At 44.8% G+C, this 25,378-nt stretch overlaps 2 protein-coding genes across 8 annotated transcripts in view; one reads left to right on the top strand and one right to left on the bottom strand.

Moving 5' to 3' along the window:
- The window catches only part of RBFA (ribosome binding factor A), a 32,217-nt gene extending 31,089 nt beyond the window's left edge, over positions 1–1,128 (bottom strand). The window contains exon 1 of the mRNA XM_048508528.1: positions 950–1,128. Within this exon, the coding sequence (XP_048364485.1) occupies positions 950–1,128 (179 nt within the window). The remainder of the gene's footprint in view (positions 1–949) is intronic.
- Positions 235–24,730, top strand: ADNP2 (ADNP homeobox 2). Of its 7 annotated transcripts, none has more exons than XM_048508124.1 (4): positions 235–303; positions 11,976–12,095; positions 14,296–14,385; positions 20,052–24,730. In XM_048508124.1, exons 2-4 carry the CDS (start codon positions 11,988–11,990, stop codon positions 23,040–23,042), a joined length of 3,189 nt encoding a protein of 1,062 aa, XP_048364081.1. In that variant the 5' UTR covers positions 235–303; positions 11,976–11,987; the 3' UTR covers positions 23,043–24,730. The 7 variants fall into 7 exon arrangements, with proteins under 7 accessions (XP_048364081.1, XP_048364084.1, XP_048364082.1 ...); XM_048508127.1 differs by lacking the exon at positions 11,976–12,095 and adding an exon at positions 17,617–17,846 and having other exon boundaries at positions 286–303; XM_048508125.1 differs by lacking the exons at positions 235–303; positions 11,976–12,095 and adding exons at positions 570–858; positions 17,617–17,846.
- The last annotated feature ends 648 nt before the right edge of the window (positions 24,731–25,378 follow it).

Below are 25,378 nucleotides of genomic sequence, written 5' to 3'. Positions count from 1 at the left end.
ATACCCTGAAAGGATTTGGTGGTTTCTTTCTCCAATGGAAAACACAGCTTCTTGACATGGCTGAATTTCATTGGTTGTTGGATGTAAGGGGTGATTTGAGAAACATACTGATGCAAAGCTTCCACAACATTCTATGCAAATGAGGACAGAACTACTGCATGACCACGTGGTTGCATCACATGACAATGACGTCATAGTGACCACACCCCCGGCGGTGACGTCATGACACAAAATCACGCGGGAGTTTTTACTTGAGTTTGTGGAAGAGATGCCAAAGGAAGAGAAGACTACTGGAGGTAACAGGTGAGCAACTGGGCAGCAGAAGGAAACTCTTAGCAACTCCTAGACCGCATCCAAGGAGCTACAGTCTTCACTACATCCTTCCTGGAGAGTTGGTGCTGATGGAGGGAACCAATGACAGCAGTGGATCAAGCGTCTCCTGATTGGTTAACAGCCTGATATGCAAATGAGAGGGAACGTCATTTCCTGGGACAAATCGAGCGCCATTTTCTCTTTCTGGCTCTCGGAGGAGGGAGGAGCAGGCGGAGGTGGGTGGGTAGGTGGGTGAAGAGGAGCAGGGCTGAAGCGCCAGTCCTGAGGGGAAGAGGAGTCCGGTCGTGCAGGGCCAGCGGGCAGGGATGCTGGTGCCGGCGCCGGTGCAGCTGGCTCAGTGAGCGCGGGCTCCAGCTCCAGAGTGGCAGGCGGGGCTCCTGCGGCGTGATTGACCGGCCGACGGACCAAGCGGCAGAGGGAAGGGGCGGAGAGGGGAGAGGAGGCTGCAACGCGCCCGCGCGCCGCAGGGAGGCGCGAGCGAAGAAGCCGCGGGCAGGCGGCGCACTCCCCCTGCAGGCCGGACAGGTAGGTGCAACCGTCTGCGCTCCAGGGAAGCCTTTCCCACCTCTGGTCCAGCCCAGCCAGCTGTCCTCGCCGGAGCATCTCCCCCACACACCTGGCCGCCGTGCAAGCCGCGGTGGCAGCGCAGAGTCGCCCATCTCGCAGACGTCGAGGACAGGCTTTGTCCTCGGTGGACGCTGGCATCGGGCAGACCCGGGCGCGGCTGCATTCGTGCGGGTGCCGGAGGCCCGTGTTGCTCACCTGGCGGCTGGGGTTGGGATGCCGCGGAGGCATTTGCAGGGTTATTTTTCCCGCTCACGGAGCACTCGCCATTCCTCCTCCACATGTGCACGGGCGCAAGGCGCGGGCCGGCTGCTTTTCATGTCTGAAGTCTCGGGACACCTGGGCGGAAAATGTCACAATTTTTTGTCAGTTCGTTGTTAACATAGCACAGGGGCCCCTTTATTTTATTTTTGACGGGGAAAGGAGAACTGGTTGCCCCCCCCCCCCCCCAAGGTAGCCTAGCCATAGCTCTGAGGTATTGGTGAGCGTTGCTTACCTAGTGCAACTTCCAGATTTTCATTGTCAAAACTCATGTTTTTTAAGGGTCTGATTTCTGTTGTGTGCCACATTCTGGTTCTCAATACTCTTAAATTAAATTCTGTTTAATGAAACCAATGCTATCATATATGCAGTCTGTTAGTTCTTGCCAAGAGTCTTCAAGATATCTTTTGGAAGAGTCAGCATGGTTATAACTACATTATAATGCAATGCATTGCTGTTTTTACTTGGTCCAAATACCACAGGTCTTGGATTTCAGAACCGTAGGTTTCCCCATTCCTCCCAGGTAATCCGCCATCTGGCTCTATGTCTGCTCATATGTATGCATGTAATACCTTTTATCAGTACTCACCCAAATAGTACAAAACAGCGTGCAAGCTTTCAAAGAACTGGGTTTTTGAAAAAGGGATGTAAAAAAATGTTTCAGGTTCCATAAGTCTGCTTGTCTGGATTCTGTGTAGAATTCCCAGCATATTGGAATAGATAGTGCAATGCTGGGTGGAGATGGTATCAAGTTGCACTTTTGGCTTTCAGGAAGAGAGGAGAATGGCAGCCAATTAAAAAATGTGTTTTAATGCATTCATTGAGCAAATGCTTTTCTTACAACAAGTGATAAGTGATGACACCCGGGCACATTGCTGGCAGGTCTTCTGCGTTTTCTCCTTCAGGGTACTCCCAGTCCCAAAGATCCCAGACATCAAGTGTGTTGGCCTAGTGTGGGATGCCGATGAGACTGGCTATCTGGCTGGTGTACTGCACCTGATTCACCAGCCAGTATCGTGCCGAACCTGCTGGAAGCAGTGGCCGAGTGGATATTGCAGTTTCCCAGGTTAATAGTTCTGGATGCTTTCAGTCCCCACGTGGATTCTCCTGTCTCCTCGGACTATGGACCTTGTGTCCCCCATGGTGACACCAGGGCTCTCACAGGTTGAAGCAGGCCACACCCTGGATTTGATCTTTGCGATGGGGATTGTTATTGGCCCAGTACAAATTGAGAAGCATCATGGTCAGACCATTATGCCCTGGAGGTCCACCTATGTATCTCAAGCCCTCCCTGTATAAGAAGAGACTGAGTTTGTGCTCTCCCGTGGAGCCTCATAGAACCTGTTGGTTTTCAGAATGCTCTGCAGGATCCAGTGCCTTCTGAAGCCATCGATCAAATCACACCCTGACTTCCTCTTCCCACATTCCAAATTGGCTCCCTGGTATACCTTGGAAGTGAGGAGGAAGAAATGAGACCTGAAACGACTAGAGGGAATTTGGCGGAAGTCTTATGACAGAGCTACAAGAATATCTTTATGAAAGCCAGTGAGATGGCAGCAAAGGTCACAAAGAACACTTTCTATGTAGCATCCATTGCGTCTGCAAGCTCACGCCCGGCTCAATTAACAACCCTCCATGCGGAATCCTCAAATGATAGAAATTCAGCCATTAGCTGTGAGGCATTAGTGAGGTTTTTTGCAGATGAAATCTTGTTACTCCGCTGTGACCTCCAGGCCAGTATTGATATAGTTCAAGAACTGATCGTCCCTTGGCCATCTTCTGGTTCAATTTTGGACCACTTCAGTTGCCTCTCCCCAACTGATGTGGATAGGATACTGGCAGTTGTAAAGCCTGCCCTCTGGATGCGTGTCTGTCATGACTGGCAAAAGCCAGTAGTGGAGACTTGTGAGCTTCCCTGAGAGATATTATAAATCTGTCCCTGAGTACAGGCATCTTTCCAGTGGGGTGGGAGGAGGCAGTAGTACATCCAATGTGGAAGAAACCATCACAAGGATCTTTGGATGTAGTCAATTACTTCCAAGTTTTGCACTTGTCGTCTCTGGGTAAGGTGGTTGAGAGAACAGCAGTAGAGTAGCTCCAGGTGTTCCTAGATAATTCATCAGCCTTGGATCCATTTCAATCTCTTCTGACCTTGTCATGGGACAGGGACAGTGTTGGTTGGTTTAACAGATGACCTTAGGAGACCGTTGGATCAAGATGGGTAGGTTCTGATTCTTCATGATCTGCTGGCAGCATTTGACCTGGCCAACTATGACCTATTGGTACACGGCCTTGCTGGTGCCAGTAAAAGGGAACAGCCTTAGAATGACTGGTCTCCTTTCTTCAGGGTCGTGGACAGAGGGTAGCACTGGGAGAGAGAATTTCCTCACTACATCCAATGGTGTGTGGGGTTCCCCAAGGAGCAGTCCTTTCCCCAATGCTATTTAACCCTCTAGTCCAGCTGTTTCGGCCTGGGTTATCATCAATATGCTGATGACATCCAGTTGTACCTGCTGATAAGTGGCCGACCAACTGTCGTTCCGGACAATTTGACCAGTTGTTGGATGCCCTGGTAGGATGGATGAAGCAGAGTCAACTGAAGTTAAATCCCTTGAAGATGGAAGTCTTGTGGTTGGGGTGGGACGGAGATTACGTTCCAGCTTCCAACACTTGATGCTATGCAGTTGACACCTAATCCATCAATCATGAGTCTGGGTGTGACTCTGGACTCTTCCCTTTCTATGGCGTGCCCAGGCCACAAACGTAGCCTGACTGGCATTCTTCCACTTTTGCCAAGACAGGCAGCTGGTGCTGTTTCTGTTCCATGCTGACCTTGCCACTGTGGTCCGGTCATCTGTGAACGGTCACCTCCTGGGTTGTTAACTGTAACGTTCTATACACAGGGCAGCCCCGGGCTCTGATCTGGAAACTCCAGCTGGTCCAAAATGCGGCTGCACGAGTTTTCACTGGGATGCTGTAAAGAGCACATATTAGAACGCTGCTCTGTGAGCTGCATTGGCTTCAGGTGGAGTACTGGATCTGTTTTAGTCTTGACATTTGAAACCCTTAACAGTATGGGACCACCATACTTGTGAGACCACCTTGTTCAATATACCCCCCGGAGAGCACTATATTCTGCTAATAACAATCTGTTGGAGGTCCCTGCCCCAAAAAGTGTCCGGTTGTCCTCAACTAGGACCATGACTTTCTTGGCTCTGGCCCCAGCCTAGTGGAATTCTGTGTCAAATAAGACAAGGCCCCTGCGGACATGTCACAATTCAGCAGGGCCTGCAAGACGGAGCTATTTCACCAGGCCTATAGTAGAGGACAGCTATGGGAGTTCATTGTCCATTGTGCCTGGCCTCCCTCCCTTTCCCCCTTTTCCATTACTGGAATCTGAAGTGAGGATCCAAAGTATTGTTCCACCCTCAATGCACCATCTTGAATAGTTTTTAAATTGTTTACATTGTTTTAAAACTTTATATATTGTATTTATTGTTTTAAAATTGTTTTTATATAGGTTGTTAGTGGCTCTGAGCCCGCCTGGTGGAGAGAACAGGATATCAAATAGAATTATTATTATTATTATTATTATTAGCATTAACATGTTTGATATCACAGCTGCCAGTTCTTTAGCTGGTTGTTGGCCTTTCATTACAATTTGAGCCTCACCCAGAGGCCTATTTATCATCATCATCATCATCATAATTATTATTATTTATTATATTTATAAACCGCCCTCCCCCGAAGGGCTCAGGGTGGCGAACAAACAAATAGATAGAGCACAAATAAAATCAAATTTTTAAATAGTTATTAAATATGGCTCTATATGTTAAAATCGACCCCCATTAAAATGCATCATCTATCAAAATTACCGATGGCGTCCTACTCGTAGTCCCCTAAGAAAAGAGGGGGGAGGAAAGAAGAGGGAGGGGGAACGGCAGGGTCCACAGATTTTAGAAAGAATCATTATTAGCATCATTATTAATGATAACTAGCGGGCCCGGCCACGCGTTGCTGTGGCTGAGTCTGGTGAAGTGGAAAAGAAAGAAAAGGGGAAGCAAACGGTTCGAACATGTGTCATTGCACATTGATTGCAAGGGAGGGGCAAGGGGCCCCTCGCTCCCCTCCCTCTCTCCTGTTCCCTTGCATGGCAACCTGGCCTGGCCCTCCCTAATGTTCCCCTTCCTCTGCTAGGGTGGGTGGGCCATGTGCAGCTGGCTGTCCCTTTCACTCCCTTCCCTTTCAGGCGAATTATCTAGCTTAAAACACGCTGGGAGGCATGAGCTACGTTGTGTTCAAATCTCAGAGCGTTTGGTCCAGCAAACCCCCGGACCCTCCCTCACCTTCCCCTTCCTCCGCTAGGGTGGGTGAGCCATGTGCAGATGGCCCGCTCCATCCCTTTCACTCCAGATGGCAGTGTTTTCAAGGAAGGCATGGTTGTTTCCCTTGTATCAGAGGGTGTTGCTTTGACGGCCAGCAGATGGCGCTGTTGCGGAACAGAACTGTGGTTCCAACTGTCACAGGTGTAGCATGTACACAATAACTGGCACAGTTGTGACATGTACACAACAGGAGGTGTGGAAACAGTATGGAAACCTGGCCGCACGCGATTACGACGTTGTGTGAAAATTTCAAAGCAATCGGTCCAGTATTTGGGAGATTACCTGTCAGCAGGAAAACGCACGGATAGATTTTTATATATAAAGACTAGTGTGGCCCGGCCACACATTTCTGTGGCTTATTGTGGGGAAATGGGAAAGGAACAGTAGCAGCAAATCAATTGCAGAGGCCAGCAGTACGTGCTCATGCAAACACGCAGCCTGATACTGTGCGATGTCAGTGATGTGTGTGTCCGCATTCCTGGGGGGGGGGATGGAAAGGCACCCCTCTCACACATCTAGGCTGGCTGGTCATGATCCTTTACCTGGGAGTAAGTTTGGTTGGTGGCAATGGGTGCCGCTTCTGAGGAAACCCTCTGAGGGTCGCGACGCAGCCATTCAAAGTATGTCACAGTTGCTGTACTGAGCTTACTCCTGAGTAACGCGTGCCTGGTTTTCTTAACTGTAACCGCAGTATTCAGAGAATCTAGGGTGCCTGGCCTCTCCCTCCCATCCCTTGCATGTCGCCCCTCACTCTCTTCCCTCCCTCACTTCTCTTCCCTTGCATGCCACCCCTCTCCCTCCCTCCCTTCCCTTTCCCTCCGCTAGGGGGAGTGGATTATATCAAGATGCTGGGCCCCCTGCCTCCCCTCCCTTGCATGCCACCCCTCCCTCTCCCTCCCTCGTGTGTATGTGTGCGTGTGTGTTTCACTTCCACGCGAGTTACTGCCTATGTACTGTTTCCACTGCTCATATCTGGCCATCTGAGCGAACATTCTAAGCAGCACTAACATTCTAAGGGTGACAGTTACACACAGGCAGCTGCATGTCCTTCACCATGGAGCGCCAGGAAAAAGGTGTTTTACCTGGGCCAGGTGTGAAATTTCAGGTATGTGAACATCTAAAAACACTCTCACCTGGCTGACTATAGTGGCTGGGAATTTTCAGAGGAATTGGCCCAGCAGTTACTGAGTTATACTGTTATCAACAAAAACACTGTTAGCATTTTATATATATATAGATAATGCCATGTAGTCCTTGATCTTGTATATTGTTACCTTCTTTTATCCTGTATGGTTGTGTTTCAGCCTTTTTTAGTTTATTAAATAAATGCTGTATCGAGAGCCAGCTCAAGGGTTTTTACACCCCAGGGAAAGTCTGACTTTGCCCCCTCTATCAACGTAGCCCCTCTATCAATAGATAGAAACATGAGAAGCCTAGAATGAACTTTTTCTTTATTTACTTTTAAATGATGTGGTGGCAGGAATAAAGGATTACCAATATCATTTTCAGGGAACATGGAATTTGGTTAAATTTATTGAATACAGGTTATATAGATTGGAGGTGAATGAGATTTTTAAATAAAACTAGCAAGCCCGGCCACGCGTTGCTGTGGCAATTGTCCTTCTCATCCCAGTCCGCAATCCACACAGATGCCCATGCAGAAATGGAATCTCTCTCTTTTCAATGCACATCGTTATATGGTGCTGTCTTGTTTTTTTAGTATAAGGTAACCCTTCCCATTCCACAATGGAACTGTCCAGAATATGAATCCCGCTGTCCATGAGGCTGGTTGACATGCACAGTCCTGGCTTGGGTAAGGCAGAACTGGGGCAAGCAGGCTATCCCAGTCAGGCAGCAGAGGCAGGGTGGTGAGGATCTCAGATCGAGGCCAACTCCCTGGGTTCTTAAAGGGCCACGTGCAAAAGAAGCAGAGCCGGTAGTGTTGGTTCGCCCCCACCCCACAGATTTTCTTAGGAGAAAAAGGCAAACTCCAGCTTGCTTTTAGTAAAAGAGAGCTGTGGCAAATATGGGTGAGGAAGTGGGTAAGTGGTGGTTGGATGTGAGGGAGGGCAGAGTGAGGTGTGTGAGGATGAGCTGGATGTGTATTGTGTGGTAGCAATGGGTGAGGCACAGAGAGTGACAGTTACCTGCGTGTGGGGGGGGGGAACCCCACCTGACGTCTCACACGGCAAAGTGTGTATGTGTTTCACTTCCACGCATATTACCTAACAGTATTACCTATTTACTGTTTTCACTGCTCATCTCTGCCCATCTGCGTGAACATTCTAAGCCCTCATACCAATCCCTCAGGCCTCAGACAGACAGGCTGCATGAACATTCTAAGGGTGACAGTTGAACACAGCCAGCTTCATGGCCTGGTGCGCCAGGAAAAAGATGTTTTACCTGGCTCAGGTATGGACTTTCGGCGATTTGAAGGTCCAATTACCTGTCCGCAACAGGGAGGGACGTCCTGTGAAAATTTGGGGGCAATCTGTCCAGCAGCTTCTGAGGGAGACCATCAGGGACAAACACACTGTTAGATTTTTATATATATAGATTAACATGGCTGTTGTAGCATCTTAAAGGCTAATGGTTTTTATTTTAGTGCTGGACTACGGTAGTTCATAAACAGGGCCATCAATGGTCTGGAGAAGAGATGTTCTGTTTCCTCAATTGAATATTGAAATTTTTATGTTCTAAGCTGTATGGGTGGATAATTATATACTTTCTTATTTTTGTTTATAATTAGCAATGTTTACTGAATTTATACCCCAATTTCTTTTTGATGTACTTAAACCGTGTATCTGTTTAATTTCTTTTTATTTTTTGCCTTCAGTATACATAGAAAGAGTATAGGTGAAGTTAATTATTAAATATACTTAAATTTTGAAATAAATTGATATAACAAGAACGAAGATATTATTATAAGATATTATTATATGATATACATATAAGACATATTTCCTAACTTTGTAGGAAATGTAATATCATATTGAAATTTTTGTCGTTAATGATTTTAATTTCTGTGATATTTAATAAAACTTTAAAAATTAAAAAAGGAATGCAGATTAGTTTCATTTTTTTTCATTTGAGAAGAATGTCTGCAGCCACAGATTTCTACTGCAAGCCGATTTTATTGACAGATATGCCCCACCCCCTTTCCGCCACTCTTGTATTTTATATGGGACAATAAACACTTGAAAGGGCATCTTCTCACTTAACTCAGCAATCCTGCTTTACTGTTAGATCAGGAGTCTTCAAACTATGGCCCTCCAGATGTTCATGGACTACAATTCCCATCAGCCCCTGTCAGCAGGGCCAGGTGGTAGGGCTCATGGGAATTGTAGTCTATGAACGTCTGGAGGGCCATAGTTTGAAGACCCATGTGTTAGATGATACTGAGATGCAGTTAAAGAGCCACAATCTATACAGTGGTGTCCTCGACTTCATCGAATATTTGCTCATGATTGGCCAGGTGGTTGATAATATTTATTTATTTATTTATTGTTTAATCTTATATACCGCCCTATCCCCGAAGGGCTCTGGGCGGTGTACAACAAAGTCAAATCCTAATACATCTAAACACAAACAAGATTAAACAATGAAACATCTATACAATAAATTACTAATCCCTTTTTAAAAACAGCGGTTAAAATCAAATTCAAATGTCAAGTTTCAGAAATTTAAAGGCACCCCGCAAACCCACTGTTAAAAACCCTCCCCCGCGGGAAGACCGCTAGCTCCGTCAGTAAGGTGTAAAATTTAGGCAGAGACGAGAACAGAAGGGGGGCACCATCAACGGCTGGTTACTCCAAAGGCCGGTGGAACAACTCAGTCTTACAGGCCCTGCGGAATTCACCGAGGTCCCGCAGGGCCCGGACAGCTGGAGGAAGAGCGTTCCACCAGGCCGGGGCCCGGGCCGTAAAAGCCCTGGTCCGCGTGGAGGCCAGCCGTATCATCGAGGGGCCGGGGACTACCAGCAAATTGGCCTCTGCTGAACGCATAATATCTTAATGATCAGTTGACCACCATACTTACCTCTTTAAAAGCATGCTAGTTTCTGTTGCTTTTAATTCAGATATGATATTTATTTCAGGAACCAAGAAGAGAAGCATATAATGTGGCGTTTGAATTTATATTTTGAAGGAGCCAGTTCCCAGTGGTTTGGCAATTTAGAAAGAGGTAGTAATAGGCTGCAATCCTAAGGACCCTTTCCTAGGAGTAAGCCCCATTGAATTACACAAGACTTAATTACGGGTTCACCTGCTTGGGATAGCTCCCACAGAACACACTCTTAAGAGTACTGTCGAAGGCTTTCACGGCCAGATTTAACTGGTTGTTGTGGGCTTTCCGGGCTGTGTGGCCGTGGCTGGTAGATTTTGTTCCTAAAGTTTTGCCTGCATTTGTGGCTGGCATCTTCAGAGGTGTATCACAGAGAGAAGTGTGTTATACACTGTGTCCAGTGAGAAGGGAATGTTTAGTGGGGTATATGTTGTCAATAAGATAACCCCTAAGAGGCTATCTAAAATAAAGCATCTTGGCGACCTGCTGTTGTATGACCTTGAGAATTGTGACTGGGAAGGAATTTGGAGATATGTGTGGAATGTTTTGGGGGTATATATAGTAGTTTTCCAAAGAGGCATAAGTGACAGAGTGAATGAAACACACACACGCCCAAGTAGCTTTTGGGATCTTAAAAGCTCTGTTTACCATTTGTGAAGGGCACAGGATGGAGAGCGGATATTGCTGCCGTATTGTACCTTTGCCCCAAGTTGACTTGGTATCACACAGTACAGGTATTCCTTTCCCCCCCAAGATGTTGCAATTCCCTTTTTATTGAAATATCTTTTGTGCTGTTTTGTGAAGCCCCCAAGGAGTTACTTATCTGAAATTCACATATTGCATTTGGAAATATTTCATGAAATTATTGTAGATGGCAAAGCATGGTTCATAAAACTATTCTGAGCATAAGCACGGGGCTTTGAATAACTCCTTTCAAGCAAAATGGATGCAGTTCCTTGCAGGAAAAAAAAATTAGTTTGTGGGGTCTTCCTGTTGATAGGAGTATATAAAACACATATTAAACACATGTCACTGGAAGAGCACACATACATGCACACACTCTCTATGAATACTAATTGTTAATGTGATATTACAACCAAGAGACTTCATTTTAAGTCTCCAGTTGAAGAAGTTTCATAGGAACTTGCTTGTTTTGGACGTAGTAAAGAGAAATTCCTTTGTATAAGCACAATAGCTTTCTGTATCTGGTATTATAGATCAAAGAGGTTGTTTAATGGTCATGGATAACTTTTTGTGTTTTTAAATTAGAGTTGTACCAAGAGTTTTAGGGAGTAACCTATCTAGCTAGGTACTGAGATGAACGTCTTGCACTAGCAAGCACATAGAATACGTTTAATGGATAAAAGTTAAAGTGTAAAAGGATAATTAGGAAAAAACAGAGTATAAACATTTATCAGAGGAAAGGTATGGGGCTGCATAAGAACAAATCACAGAAAACAATGATTTGACGTATAACGAATAGCAAATTAGAAGAGAATACAGTATTTATGCAAACTTTTTCTTTAAAAAGGCAGCTTTATATTTTGTGCTTTGGAATCCTGGTGCTTTGGACCAGATTCCCTTGCTTAAACAATGAAGCTGGGCTTTACTTCTACTCTTGGTCTCACCTGTGATCTCTTGATTGGATGGGATCCACATGATAAGCTTGTACAACATTTTTACTGAACAGCTTCATATTTGAGTTTCCTTGCTAATGCATGAATTGAAGGATAAAGAAGAAGAATAGTTTGGATTTATATCCCACCTTTCTCTCCTGTAAGGAGCTCAAGGTGGCTTACAAACTCCTTTCCCTTTCTCTCCCTACAACAGACACCTTGTGAGGTAGGTGACAGAGCTGAGAGAGTTCCAAAGAACTGTGACTAGCCCAAGGTCACCCAGCAGGAATGTAGGAGTGTGGAAACACATCTGGTTCACCAGATAGGCCTCTGCCACTCAGGTGGAGGAGTGGGGAATCAAACCCGGTTCTCCAGATTAGAATCCACCTGCTCTTAACCACTACACCACGCTGGCTCTTTTAGCAGTAATGTAGGGGTAGAGTTTTGTTTGTTTTAAATACTCAAATCTTGGATGCTTCACATTTAGTGTAGCACAGTGCTATCATACATTATGTTTTGGTGCATTTATAAATGTTCTAAACAGAATGGTAATCTATGGTAGATGTAATCTGCTGTATAAAGTGTAAATCAGTTATGAGGTTAATTTAAAAATGTTCCCATTTACTAAAATGTGCTCCAATAAAAGTGAAGTTAATCTAAATTTGTAAGGTGAATAAGCACCTTCTGATGGAGGTGTGCTTAAAATAGGTATACCTGTTCTGCTTACATGGTTCTGTTATCTCCTGTTTTCCAGGAAAACATCAACATGTTTCAAATTCCTGTTCAAAATCTTGATAATATAAGGAAGGCTCGGAAGAAAGTGAAAGGCATTCTTGTGGATATTGGGATTGATAGTTGCCAGGAATTACTACAGGTAAAGAATACCCAATTCATGGGACCTGTAAGCATTGTAGGGTTTATTTGTTTATTCAGTTCTGTGCCCTGGCGACATTATGACAGCATAGGTTTCTCACCTATAGATCACCGATTAGTAGGATCCTACTGGAATTGTGCTTGGAAGAAAGATGTGGAGAATACATACAGTGGTCATGCAAATAGGCTCATGGGCTCGATTCAGAAAGTAATTGCATTATTATCAAAGTTGGTGGAATAGCCTTTGCATAAATTTGCAAGTATTATAGGCTTCAGTTTGGGGATTTATTTGTAGCATGCTGTAATAAAATGTAAAACTTTTGAGAAACCTAAGTGATAGTGCTGCATATTGTCATAGATCAGTTGCGTATGTGTTTAATGTATGTACGTCTCCTCTTTCTTCACTTATCCTGATCACGAAATGAAACATTACACAATTAGTACACAATTTATATCTTCTTTTATAAAGTTAACATGGACAAAAGATCATGTGATTTATTCAGAAGATGCTCATATTCTGCCCAGTAGTGGATTTTGGGGGGAGGGATCAGAAGGGGTCATATAATCCAGGCACCACTTTTAGGTAACATTTGGGGGGTGCCACTGGGCTGGTCCCCCCCTGCTGCCCTTGCCCAAAACCACCTTTTGGGTACTATACCTTTAAAATTCAAAGAGTTTCTGGTTTGCAGTGGTGGCCGGCTGTTTCCTTGCTCCCTCCAGCCTGCAGGAGAGGCAGCAAGCAAAGCAAGTGAGGAAGGTGAGTTTGGGTGCTGGGCAGTCCCTGGTGGGGCAGCTCAATGGGCTGCTCTGTTGGCACTGGACTTCTGCACTGCAGTCATGCAAAAGTCCCACACGGACAGAGCAGCCCACCGCCCCACCAGGGATTGTCTAGCACCCAAACTCACTCACTTGCTTGGCTCGGCACCTTTTCTGTGGACCAGAGATGGTGGGGAGCAGCCAGACACAGCCACGACCTAGCGACTCTGAATTTTAAAGGTACGGTATCCAAAAGGTGCTTTTTGGTGGCACTAGCCGGGAGGGGAGTCTTGCCGGGGGGGGGGGGGGGGCTGAGAGAGGTGCAGTTTGAGAGGTTGCTCCAGCCACCATTTTCCACAGACAGGCGATGTTTGTTTGAATGCTTCTTTTCAACTTTTCAAAAAACTATGTATGAACATGATGAGATGGGAAACTTTGTCTTGTCTGATAATGGCAAAAGGACGAGGCACACCAGCATTATATATTGGCTGCATGGCCAGTTACACTATTCTGAACAAGAATTATAACTCAAATAGTGACTTCACCATTTATGGGAACCCGATATTGCTCATAGTCCTAGATGCAGCGATGTTACCCAGGTCTCCTGCCCTTCTCACTCCTGGTCAGCTTGGGCAATAGGGAAAAAATCCGGGGAGGGGTTGGCATCATCCCAGTGCCATTATCTCACTTCTGCCATGACCTGGACATGGTGTTGTCAGCTTGGGTGATGCTCTAGCATTTGCCTGGCTAGAGCATTGCTAGTGACGTCTAGAGCATCTGTGGCTAGAGCATTGTTAGTGACGTAATGTCACAGTGTTGCCAGCAAGAGCCCACTTGGACAGTTGAGTATTTTGCTGATTGCCAACCCACAATACTTCACCAGTGTACTGATGGTAAATATGTTTTTGAAGTATACGTAAATTATTTTCTACACAAAGTTGGAAACATTTGTCAGGTGCAATATTCAAAGGACTTTATGTCTAAGGATCCCTCTGAACATATTTTCAACACTGTTCTCCAAGAATTTCAGGACCCGGTTTGCCCCTCCTCCGTTTTATCCCTATAACCGTGGTGGCAAACCTATGGCACTCCAGATGTTCATGGACTACCATTCCCATCAGCCCCTGCCAGCATGGCCAATTAGCCTTGCTGGCAGAGGCTGATGAGAATTATAGTCCATGAACATCTGGAGTGCCATAGGTTCGCCACCACTGCCTTATAACAACCCTGTGAATTGATTCAGGCTGGGAGTGGGTGGTAGGCTGAAGGTCACCCATTTCTAGTCTGACACTTCAATGACTATGCCATGTCGTTTGCAGTGACTGTGAGTCGATGTGATACAAGTATTTGATTTGACTATGTCAAGTTATCTATCTTGATTTTAATGCAGCTATATAAATCCGCTTATCTTTCTACTAATCTTACCAATATATGTTCTTCTTTAGACTCTGAAAAGCTTTGACCCAGGAGAAAAATACTTCTGCAACACTTCGTGGAGTGATGTCTCTCTTTGGGAATCTGTGGCTAAACGAAAAGTATGTTTATCTGCCTCTTTTAGAAGATGATGTCTAGAATCCAAAATATTTCTTGGGGGACTTTCTAAAGGAGGATTTTCTGAAAATGCTGTTGCTTTGAACAGCTATCACTGTGTCGTACCACAAACTACTTTAGAAACACAACTTCTGTTTAAAAAGCTGGTTGCTCAGGCCCTCCAGGGCTACAATTCCCAACAGCCCCTTTTAGCAGGGCCAATTGGCCCTGCTGGTATGGGCTGATGGGAATCATAGTCCATGAATACCTGGAGGGTCGAAGTTTGACACTTGTGCTCTATAGCATACAGACTATTGTTCTGGACGTCCCAAGCCCTCTTTGACACACAGAACTAGCTTTGTGGTTCTTTAAAACCTCCCCGTGCCTTTAAAGAGGGAATGTCTTTTTAAGAGAGTATTGGAAAGATTGGGATTAAGAGACTAGAAAGGAAGTTGACAAGACTTTATTGTGGTTTCACAGAATGAGGAGGCTGAAATTGTTGCTCCCTGTTTATCTGTATTCCCTGAGATCATAATCATGACTATTCGTTACCCTTCCACTGCTTGTATTTTGAGCCCAAAATTCTCCTTAGCCCTGAACTGGCTGTTTTTTTCCCTGATATCTTTTGGGCTTATGTCTGTGATCTGCAGTGGGCCATTTTTAGTTTTTCAGTGGCCATGGCCAGTCCCCAAACCGTTGATGTCTCCTGCTGCCAAAATGTCCTTGTGCTGTCTTTTCACCTGTAGCTTCATTCAGGAGCATGTGATGAAAAACTGGGAAACGCTCAGAGGCACACTTTCTGTCTCTTCTGGGCTATTAAAAAAGTGATAGGGTTGTTGCTAGGCAACTATCCTGTGCATTTTCCCCAGTTCTTCAATTCCTCGCTTCAGTAGCTGTTGAAAAGAGGAGCGTGTGTGATGGGCGGGGAAGAGTAGCCTGAGGGTAGTGAGGAAGTGCTTGCAGTAGGACTTGATTCGCTATTTTTTTCCTGCTGATAATGCATATATTATTTATACATGTATTATATATATCGACACCCAACCCCAAAGCTATAGGTGATTTGTCCTAAGGATGTGGGGAATAGGACTGCTCCCTGTGGAACCCCCCTGGGTATGTTGCACATTGATAGCTGGTCTCCCATAGCAACCCTTTGAGTCCAGTCAGGTGCTTGGAGGCAGAAATAGGTGTTGGGGGATATGCCCTAAACTGGCTCAAATTATTCCTCATTGATCAGCCTCAGAGTGTTGCTGTGAGAAACCAGTTGTCATCAGTGAGCGGCCTGTCCTTTGAAGTTCCACAGGGTGCAATCTTATCTCCCGTGCCTTTCAATATTTATGTGAAGCCCTTCGGACAAATCATTTGTAGCTTTGGGGGCTGATGTCATCAATACACGTAAGATATCCAGCACTATATATCCTTATCCTGATCCTTTTGTGATGTGGTAGAAGTCCTGAATAACTGCCTGGCTACTGTGGTAATTTGGCTAAGAGTGAACAGACCCTGAAAAGACCATGGCAATGCTGGTTGGGAAGTGGGAGATCTTGAAGGACATTGTCCTCCGCATTTCTGGTGGAGTTCTGCTGACCTTTGCTGACTCGGTTGAGATCTTTGAGGTTTATACTGGACCCATCTTTATTACTGGAGAAACAAGTTAATGCAGTTGCAAAAAAGGTTTCCTTCCAATGCAGCCTAGCCTGAAAAGATGGCCCCTTGATACAGCTGATTGTAGTCACCTGGCCCACCATAGTAACATTAAACTAGACTACTTCAGTACACTGTACATTGGTCTTCCCTCAAAATCATTTTGGAAACTCCAGTTGGTGCAGAATGCTGCAGTTAATCTATTATTGGGAGCTATATGGAGCATGCCTATTACTTCCATCCTGTGGACACTTCACTAGCTGCCCATTAATTACTGGGTTCAATTTAAGGTATTGCCTATCACATACAAAGAAGAGAAGAATAAAAATTTGGATTTATTTACATACATATTTTATTTTATTAGATTTGTTTCCCAATCTTTTCTGACTACTGCCAGGTCCAGGGCGGGTTAATGGAGTAAATTTAACAATTAAAAAAAATACATGATACACCCAATACAATTTAAAATCTATCCATTTTAGCATTCTTCAAATTCTAAGAGGCACCCATCTACCAAACTACTACACAGGGTCACCAGCTGGCAAGAGGGAATGGGAGAAAGGAAAACTAATGCCACAACTAAAGACATAATAGAAAATAAAACTCAGAAGTTAAAAAAAGATAAAGATAAGTGCTGGGGTAGGGAAACCAGCTAATACGTTATTGTTGCTGCCTCAACCCTAGGCCTGGCAGAACATCTCAGTCTTACCGGTCCTGCAGAATTGAACCAAAACTTGAAAGGCCTGAGTCTTACTTGCTAGATAGTTCCACCTGGCCGTAGCCAGAGCTGAAAGGCTCTGGATCTGATTGAGGACAGCTGGATATCTCTAGGACCAAGGACCACCTCATAGTTGTTACCAGATGAGCATAATACTCTCTGGGAGGGGGGGGTGTATTGGGAGCAGCGGACCCGCAGATATAATGGTCCCAGACTCTTTAGGACTTTAAAGATTAACACAAAATCTTTTATTTTGTGGGACCCGGTGCAGCTAGTGAAGCACTGGTTGTATGCGTGACCTCTGTGAGGAGAGTCTCTGTGAGGATCCTCACTTGCATTCTGGACCAGCTGAGGTTTCTGGTACAGCCTCAAGGGTAGTCCTGCATAGAGGGAGTAACAGTAGTCTCATTTGGAGATGACCATTGCCTGCATCACCATGGGTAGGTCAGGACGAGATGATTAAGTAGATAATGCCTTATCCTTTACTTCAGTTTGGCTTGTAGACTCTGGTTGGTTCTACAACCCTATTCCTATTGCACTATTCATTGAATGTCTCATCCATCAATTGTATTGAGTTACTGTATGTAATCTGCCATGAACTGAAGTGAAAAAGGCAGACTATAAACGTTAATAAACCAATGTGATTTTCCAATCAACCAACTTGGTGGCCACGGTCCTGGGCTAAAGTCCTCAAGGGAATGCTAAAAGATATTCTTCACAGTGCTTGCATGTTGGTGCCCTATTGGTGGTCAGGGATTCATGACTGAAGGCGAGTCTGTAAATTTGTGTTCACTTTGATAATATCTTCTGGCAGAAAATTTCCCTCCCACAGACAAGAGTTAGCCTCTTACCTGTATTTCTCTACTTAATATCACAGCACCTGGTCATCTTAGTATCATACCTGTTAGGATTGTGAGTGCCCATATTCCGAAGATACCATGGAAACCTGGAGAGTCTTTTGAATTCTACAACTTCATTACAGAATCATGGAACTGAAAAGGACCATACAGGCCATCTAGCCCAATCCTCTGCTCTGTGTATGATCAGCCTAAAGCATCCCTGTCAAAGTGATTGTGATCCAGTTTCCATGGCAGTACTACAACATTGGTGACAAAGAAAATATTTCATAATTACTTTTCTGAATACAGTGGTAGGAGTCCATGTTGTACCTCCCTTGATCTGTGGTGCTATTAGGGGCCACCTGATGAGATTGAAGGAAAACTTCTAAGTACTGAAGTAGTTACTGATTTTCTTTTAATAGAATCTATTCTTATTGAGCCTTAGAAACAAGATTATAATTAGTTCTGCTGGAAGTTAATAAAATGCAAATACTCTGCCTTAATTCACAAGGTAGGGAGGAAAAGCTCACAAAATAACTAATTCAGTTAATGATGTTGTGTAAAAAGTTAAGGGAGAGGGGAGACTCTGGTGAAGAGGTGTGTCCATTTGATTGTGTATTCAGCCATTTGTGATACTGTGGGTATATCTGAAGTAGAAATAGAAGTAAGGTGTTTTCTTCACAGACTTACTGGGAAATAAATGTTTGCCATTGAATATCTGTATTACTTTGTTTGGGACACACTGGTCAGAACTGAGACCTCTGAACCCAGAGGGTATGGACATATGTTGCTTAGGTCTATTAGTGGATGAGAGCCAGCCTGGTGTAGTGGTTAAGACCCGGGAAGCCCAGATTCAAATCCCCACTTGAGCCATGGAAGCTTAATGAGCGACCTTGGATCAGTCACACATTTTCTGCCATGACCCTGGCTAGCATTTGGATGGACTTCCAAGGAATACCAGGGTTGTGATGCGGATGAAAATGGTGTCAGGTCACCTCTGAACATCTCTTGCCTTGTAACCCTACAAGGTCTCCATAAGTGAGCTATGACTTGATGACCAACCCTTTCTCCCCCTCCCCCTGGAAAGAGAACCTTCAAAGCCCTCAGTGCAAAATTGGTCAAGTAAGAAGAAAAGTGGGACCACAGATACAGCGGAAGCACTTCTCATAGTACTTGCACTCATGGGACATATCTTGGGGTCCACCTGGGCCCTTTACATGTAAATGTTGTCTTCAAAATATCTGATTTTGTGCTAGACATCTTTTTTCTCTGTGCCCAGCTTGGGTGTTGTACTAAGGAACCTCTAGCTATCTCTCTCTATTTCATTGAGCCTATTAAGTGTAACTTACCTGCATTGTCCCTACTTTTTTCCCCCAAAGTGAAAAAGTGGTTGCATATGTCGATGCCAAACATGTCCATATTTCTTAGAGTTAACCATCTACTAGAGCAGGGGTAGGGAACCTGTGGCTCTCCAGATGTTCAGGAACTACAATTCCCATCAGCCCCTACCAGCATGGGCAATTGGCCATGCTGACAGAGGCTGATGGGAATTGTAGTTCCTGAACATCTGGAGAGCCGCAGGTTCCCTACCCCTGTACTAGAGAGAAGTCTGTCCCTAGTAAGAATGAGTAGTTATTAAACTTCTGGGTTATGATGGTAACTTGGCAGCTGTGCACCGGTCTAAAAATAAAAGCTTTTGGATCGAATGTTGGCTACCTCCTCTAACTTACATGTAGAGAGAACACATGACTTGTTCATAATGGTAATATTTTAAAGAATTTGTTTTGATTTCTATGGCTATATTTAAAACAAATTATCTGTATTTTAAATTTAAAAAACACAATTCTAATCCATGTATAGAAACCTCTGGGTCATAAAGCCTTCCCCATTCACTTAAATTTCCTTCTTTGAAATAAATAGCTTTCACTCACACACATCAGAGGCATTGATTTTAAAAGCCCAGTCTTATGGAGCCAAGCGGATGAGTGAAACAGAGATGGAATAAAAATGCTGGATTACCTTGGAAAGAAGACTGTGGGTTTTTTAATTACTTTTTAAATTGGGGGCACCTTCATCTTGTATATAAGTTTATGCGAAGTTACCTGCATTCTGTTGCTGGTAGACTGTACTGGGGTGTGTGTCTCCCTCTCTCTCTATGGTGTGCTTGCAGAGGGGCAAAAAAGCCTGACTCCCATCACCTGGAAGCGCTGGTGGGTGCCCCCCCCCTTCTTGTGTGCACAACCAAGTTGCCAAGCACATTCTCTTTCTTCACGCTTTTTGGCTTGGCCAGAATACATGGAAGGCGAGAGAGGATGCTCTCTGGCTTGGATGGGGAGTCATTGTCTGCAGCCGTAGTTACTGTGGCAGCTAGAAGTTAGAGGTTGGGGAGGCTGATAGATTTCGGTGTGGAAGATGCACTTTATAGATAGCTTCTGAGGTAACTTCTATCTTCTTTTTGTTTTTGTTTCTGCAGAGATATAGAACTAATCCATACTGCTGTAGCCTGTGCAAGTTTTCATCTAAATTTATTAGCTCTTTCAAAAACCACTTGAACCGTTTCCATGAAGATGAAGTTGACCAAGAACTAGTCGTCGCGTGCCCAGAATGTGCGTTTGCTGCTCACTCCAAGATAGTGGGGAAACATCTTAGGATGTTTCACTCGAAGAAAAAAATACAAAACTACAGCGTCAGTGGTGGCATGAGGCAGTTCCGCAGCGACGCCGTAAACTTCATCTGTCAGAAGTGTCAGTTTACGGACACATTGTATTACAATACCAAGAAACACGTGCTGGTATCCCATTTCCCAAATCTCATAAACACGTATTTTGAGGACAGGGTTGACGAAAGTGAAGAGAATTTTACGGATCACTACTGTAAAAAATGCAACGCTTTTGCGAACAGCCGGGATTCTTTAATTTATCACATCTTGACATCCGAAGTGCACAAAGACATGGAGAACATACTGAGGCCTCTAATTTCAGTACAGCCTAAGAAGTCAGGGCAAGCAAAGTCTTTGCCGACTGTCAGTATAGCTCCCAAGCCTTGCATGGTCGGAGCTAGTCCACCCTTAATACCTACAACAGCCTCAGTGAGTTCGGCTCCTGCCACATCATGTGTTCAGCTTTCTCTTCCTCCAGCCAGCCAGAATCAAGCTCTGGTACCAACAAAAGCAGTTCAAAATACAGTTGGACCACTGAGCGGTTCATGTGCCTCCAGCAGCATCCAGTGCACATCCCCTACAACGTCAGTGGCTCAGTCCCATATTTCACTTGTGTCTGGTTCTGGCCCGGGAGGTCAAAATAACGTTTCACTTCAGTCTGTGGTTCCCCAGTCGGTCTTCGTCGCTCCTCGGCTTCCCATAAAACAGTCTGTAAGACCTGGGGTTTTCTGCTTGAACCAGCCTTCTGGCACCATAAACAGGGCTGTTCCTCCAGGCGTCATCTCGTTTAACCGGCCTATCAGGCCCACTCTGTTTCCTGTTAATCAAACCGTTAGGACTATCAGCAGTCCAGTTGTGCCCGGGGTGTTCCCTGGGACCCAGGCACCTGGGACTCTGAACAGACCCATGAGGGCCAGTGCTGTTCCAGTAAACAGACCTTGCGTGCCTGGGATCCTTGCTGCAAATAGACCTGTGGGCAGTTTGAATCGACCCAACGGTCCTGGGATTCTTCCGGTGACCCAGACCATCACGTCGGGGGTCCTTCAGTTTAATCATCCTGTTGCACCAGGGGTTCTTCCTGTCAATCAGTCAGTTGGCCCGGGGATTCTTCAGTTTAATCAGCCTGTCGTACCAGGGGTTCTTCCTGTCAATCAGCCTGTCCGACCTGTAGTTTCTCAAAATACGACTTTACTTACTGCTGGACCTGTACTTCGACAGTTAATTCCTACCGGGAAGCAAGTTAACGGAATCCCTACCTACACCCTCGCACCTGTTTCTGTCGCTTTGCCTGGGCCGCCTGGTAGCGGGGTATCCACAGCTACACCACCTCAAGTGCCTGTTCAGCTGATGCAGTCTGGCACAGTTAATCAGCTGCCTCAGCCTCCAGCTACGGTGCCTTCTCCTGTTTCTTCCACAGATGCCCCTGCCAAGACTTCTCCCTCGGCTTCTGAAATGAGTCTAGCTCTTAAACAGGCGAAGCAGTGGAAGACCTGCCCTGTTTGCAGTGAGCTTTTCCCATCAAACGTCTATCAGGTGCACATGCAAGTTGCTCACAAATTCAATTTGCTACAGAAAAAGGCTTTGCTGGAGACTGATAAAGCCGCTGCCTGCGCGCCTTTTCTGAGGTGGTTGAAAGATAAGACAGTTAGATGTTTTTCTTGCAAATGTTTCCTTTCTGAGATGGAGCTTATAGAACATATCTTCTTGCATGGGTTAGCTTGCCTATTCTGCACCAGTACCTTCCATGACTTAAAATGCCTTGTAGATCACACCAGAAATGTGCATAAAGGCAGAAAGAAACTGCATGCCGATTACGATGACAAAGGATTTCAGCTGGAAAGCAACTCCGAAGGGGACCTCCTGTTTCCTCACTTTGACTACAATATAACATCACCGAAAGAAGAACTCGGTGAGAGAGAGGTGCACCTAGCAATACTTGCTGGGGTAAATTCAAGGACACTTATTCCTCTGTACATAAGACTGCAGCATGAGACTCCTGAAACACAAAAGAAAGTTTCAACTTGCCCCTTCTGCTACGGAACTTTTACGAGCACCGGAGCTTATGAGATCCATTTGAAGGACAGGCACCACATCATGCCGACTGTGCACACGATTCTAAGGACTCCGGCTTTCAAATGCATCCACTGCTGTGGAGTGTACACTGGCAACATGACTCTGACGGCTATCGCCGTGCACTTGCTCCGTTGCCGGAGCGCTCCCAAAGACAGCAACCCGACTGTGAAAATGGAGCTGGAACTTGACGAGAAGAAAGATCTGCTGCCTGTGAACGGTGAGAAGGACGATGCCGTGACTGTTACGACTAAGAGGAAATGGTCTGATCATCTCTATGCTATTGCAGAGGACCAAGACAACGAGGACCAACCCTTCCTGATTATAAATAGTGGCACAGCCCAAGTTCCAGTGAAGGAGGTGAATTTTGTGCCTTCCAAGCGACAGAAGACTGATAACAAAACTGAAATAAAGGGGCAGCCTCCAGTAGAGGGTCTTAGTATTTTAGCACTGAATCCGAAGCCGTTCCAGCATAGCTCAAATGACGTTCAAAAACGTTTCCTTGCGGACTATTTTCATAAGAAGCCGTATCCTACTAAAAAGGAGCTGGAACTGCTGTCTACCACTCTGTGTGCGTGGAAGGTTGATATTGCCTCCTTTTTTGGAAGAAAGAGACATACCTGTCTGAAGTCGATAAAAACTCTCAAGCCGTCCGTGCTTTTGGGCTTCAGTATGTCTGAACTTAAAAATGTTAAGCACAGTTTGATCTTAAAGGGTGAATCAGAAGATCTGTAATCTTTAAGCAGTTTAATATAAGACGGTCAAGCTTGCATAACAACTTAGTTCAACAGTTGTCTTATTTGGTTCAGTTTCTTGTGACTTATTAAAAGATTAGTACGCGGTGCCTCGTTCAGGTCGGGCAGTCGTTAATTGTGGCAGTTAAGGGTACAGTATAGAATACCTGAGGCTTTGTTCTTTTGTTTTATACTTTTTGTTGATAAAGTAGTTTTCTCCATCATGGTTTTGTATGCAATTGTCATAAATTTCCTGGTTGTTGTTGGATTTTTGTTTTTTGCTTAATAGCTACGGTTTCTAAAATAAATGGCATTGTTTTTGATAAAAGATCAAAACAGGCTTAGATGGTGATAATAAATTACCCTCTCCTAAAATTAAGATGGTCACTTGAAACTCAACCTTCATATTGTCTTTCAAAAAAATACCCAAATAACTTCAGCAACAAATTGAAGCATCTTTGCTAATCAAAAGCACTGCTGGTTCCCTGTATGTGGAACGGGGAGCCTCAGGCTGGGCTCTTCAGGTGCTGTTTATGTCAAATTGGAAAAATTTGCCCTATTGGAAATTTTAGTTTAATCTTGCTAGCTTTGAAACTGTTGTTTTCTTCTCTAACCTAGGCTGGATTCAGTTTGAAATGTCCGGAGGAATTCTGAGGGTTTGCTTTAGTTTGAAACAAAAAAGATGTATAATTTTTCCTGAAGTTTCAGGTTTTATTTTCCAAGTATTTGTTTGGTGCAAGAAAACCGATGCCAAATCCTTAGCTGGCTGCAGTGCCTAAGTAGGAATCCCTTAGTCTGTTATTATTTCTGCGAGGGCATTCTCTGTTGGTGTTGAATACTATTCCAAGAAAAAGCTGGCATGCGCCCGTTGGCCTTCAGCTGTCCTGCCAGTAAGCTGGCAATTGTTTCAGGGCAGAATTGGTTATAACCGTCAAACACTTCTCCTTCTGGCTGGTCTATTTATATTTAGAGATGCCAATAAAAGTCAGCTTCAGCACTGCAAGCACAGGGATATTTTTCGTTGGCCATCCTGCCTGAATACGGGCTTGTGACATCTGCAGTCTGATTGGATGATGTGAAAAGTTCTTGAGAAAAATGAGTGCGGCTAAACGTTTTTCTTCACTCATCAGAAGGCAGTTGCAGAACTTTGAGCGTAGTTGAGTCTGTTGTAGTTTGCCACGGCATTTGAATCAATGCTTGAGGAGCCGTCTCACCATCATTATGGCAGCTGGATTAGCTGTTGGATACGTCACCCTGTACATGATAACCTCATCTAAACTTGGACGAGAGACTGAGTAGGCAGCGTGTGTGTTCCTTTTTAAAACAAAATAGATCTCTGAAAGGTGTAACTGCTTTTGTTAGCTGCTGTTTTGACTTTAAATTCTAATTGGGGGGCATTGTGTGTTTTGGTATCCTTTAAATCCCAGGAAACTATTGTTAATCTACTAAAAGATCAAGAAAATTTAATTCAGCTTGAATAAGACACACACCATCATGCCACTACAGGATCAACAGTGAGGCAAATAATGTATTTGATGTGCTGATTTCACATTGTTTTCTAATTATTAACAAATCTCTTCTACAGCAGGAGAGATTTTATTTTGGTGAAACTGCATGTAAATAGCTCTGTACATACTAAGCAGTTACATTACAAGCTGTTACATTTCTATAAATGTCAGAAAATTTTAAGAGAGCTTTTGGTTTGGTTTGGTTTCTGTTTTTTTCATGCAACGGAAGAGGACCTAATAAGGGCCCCCGGATCTCATTTCTCACCGGAGTAGCTCCCAGTAGATTGGGTCATGTCCTCTGCATCAGCATTGATGGTGATCATGTAGCAGGGGGTAGAATGGAGGCACTTGAATGTTACCAAAAGGAAGAGGACTTGTTAGTGCTGCTTGTCCATGTATTCAAAAACATTCTGAGGATACAGGGTACTTCCTTTGCTGCCCTCCTTTTTGCAGGAGCAGTTAAGATGTAAGCCGCTTAATATTTGTTAAAACAGTTTAGAAAGTAAAAGTCAATTTTTGGGTCTGTAGAAAGGCGGCTGGGGGTGGCGCTGCATCAACGCACCTGCATCTCCAGTGGGGTTTCAGACGGCACAGGAGGGGGGGGGGGGGCACGGCTGTCTAAGCAATCCCAAAGGGAAGACTGACTTTAATGCCACATTTTTTGGGTAGTGTAAATCAGCTGCCAGCACAGCGGGTGTCCTCGTGCTGAAATTTCCCCAGACTGCTGGTGCAGCCTCCTGTGGTGCAGAAACAGTGGTGTGGAACACCACTTCCTGGTTCTTGTACCACAGCACCCCGCTGCTGGAAAAAGACTCTGCCCCAGTGTCTG

The sequence above is a fragment of the Sphaerodactylus townsendi genome, linkage group LG09, assembly GCF_021028975.2.
Source record: "Sphaerodactylus townsendi isolate TG3544 linkage group LG09, MPM_Stown_v2.3, whole genome shotgun sequence".
In the NCBI taxonomy this organism is placed as follows: Eukaryota; Metazoa; Chordata; class Lepidosauria; order Squamata; family Sphaerodactylidae; genus Sphaerodactylus; species Sphaerodactylus townsendi.
This window is presented reverse-complemented; position numbering and strand designations above follow the sequence as displayed.

Excerpts from the sequence above, each read along its gene's own strand:
- ADNP2 (XM_048508124.1), top strand. The coding sequence starts at position 11,988 with ATGTTTCAAATTCCTGTTCAAAATCTTGATAATATAAGGAAGGCTCGG. Across the intron at positions 12,096-14,295 it reads GTTGCCAGGAATTACTACAG|ACTCTGAAAAGCTTTGACCC; the intron begins GTAAAGAATACC and ends GTTCTTCTTTAG. Across the intron at positions 14,386-20,051 it reads AATCTGTGGCTAAACGAAAA|AGATATAGAACTAATCCATA; the intron begins GTATGTTTATCT and ends TTGTTTCTGCAG.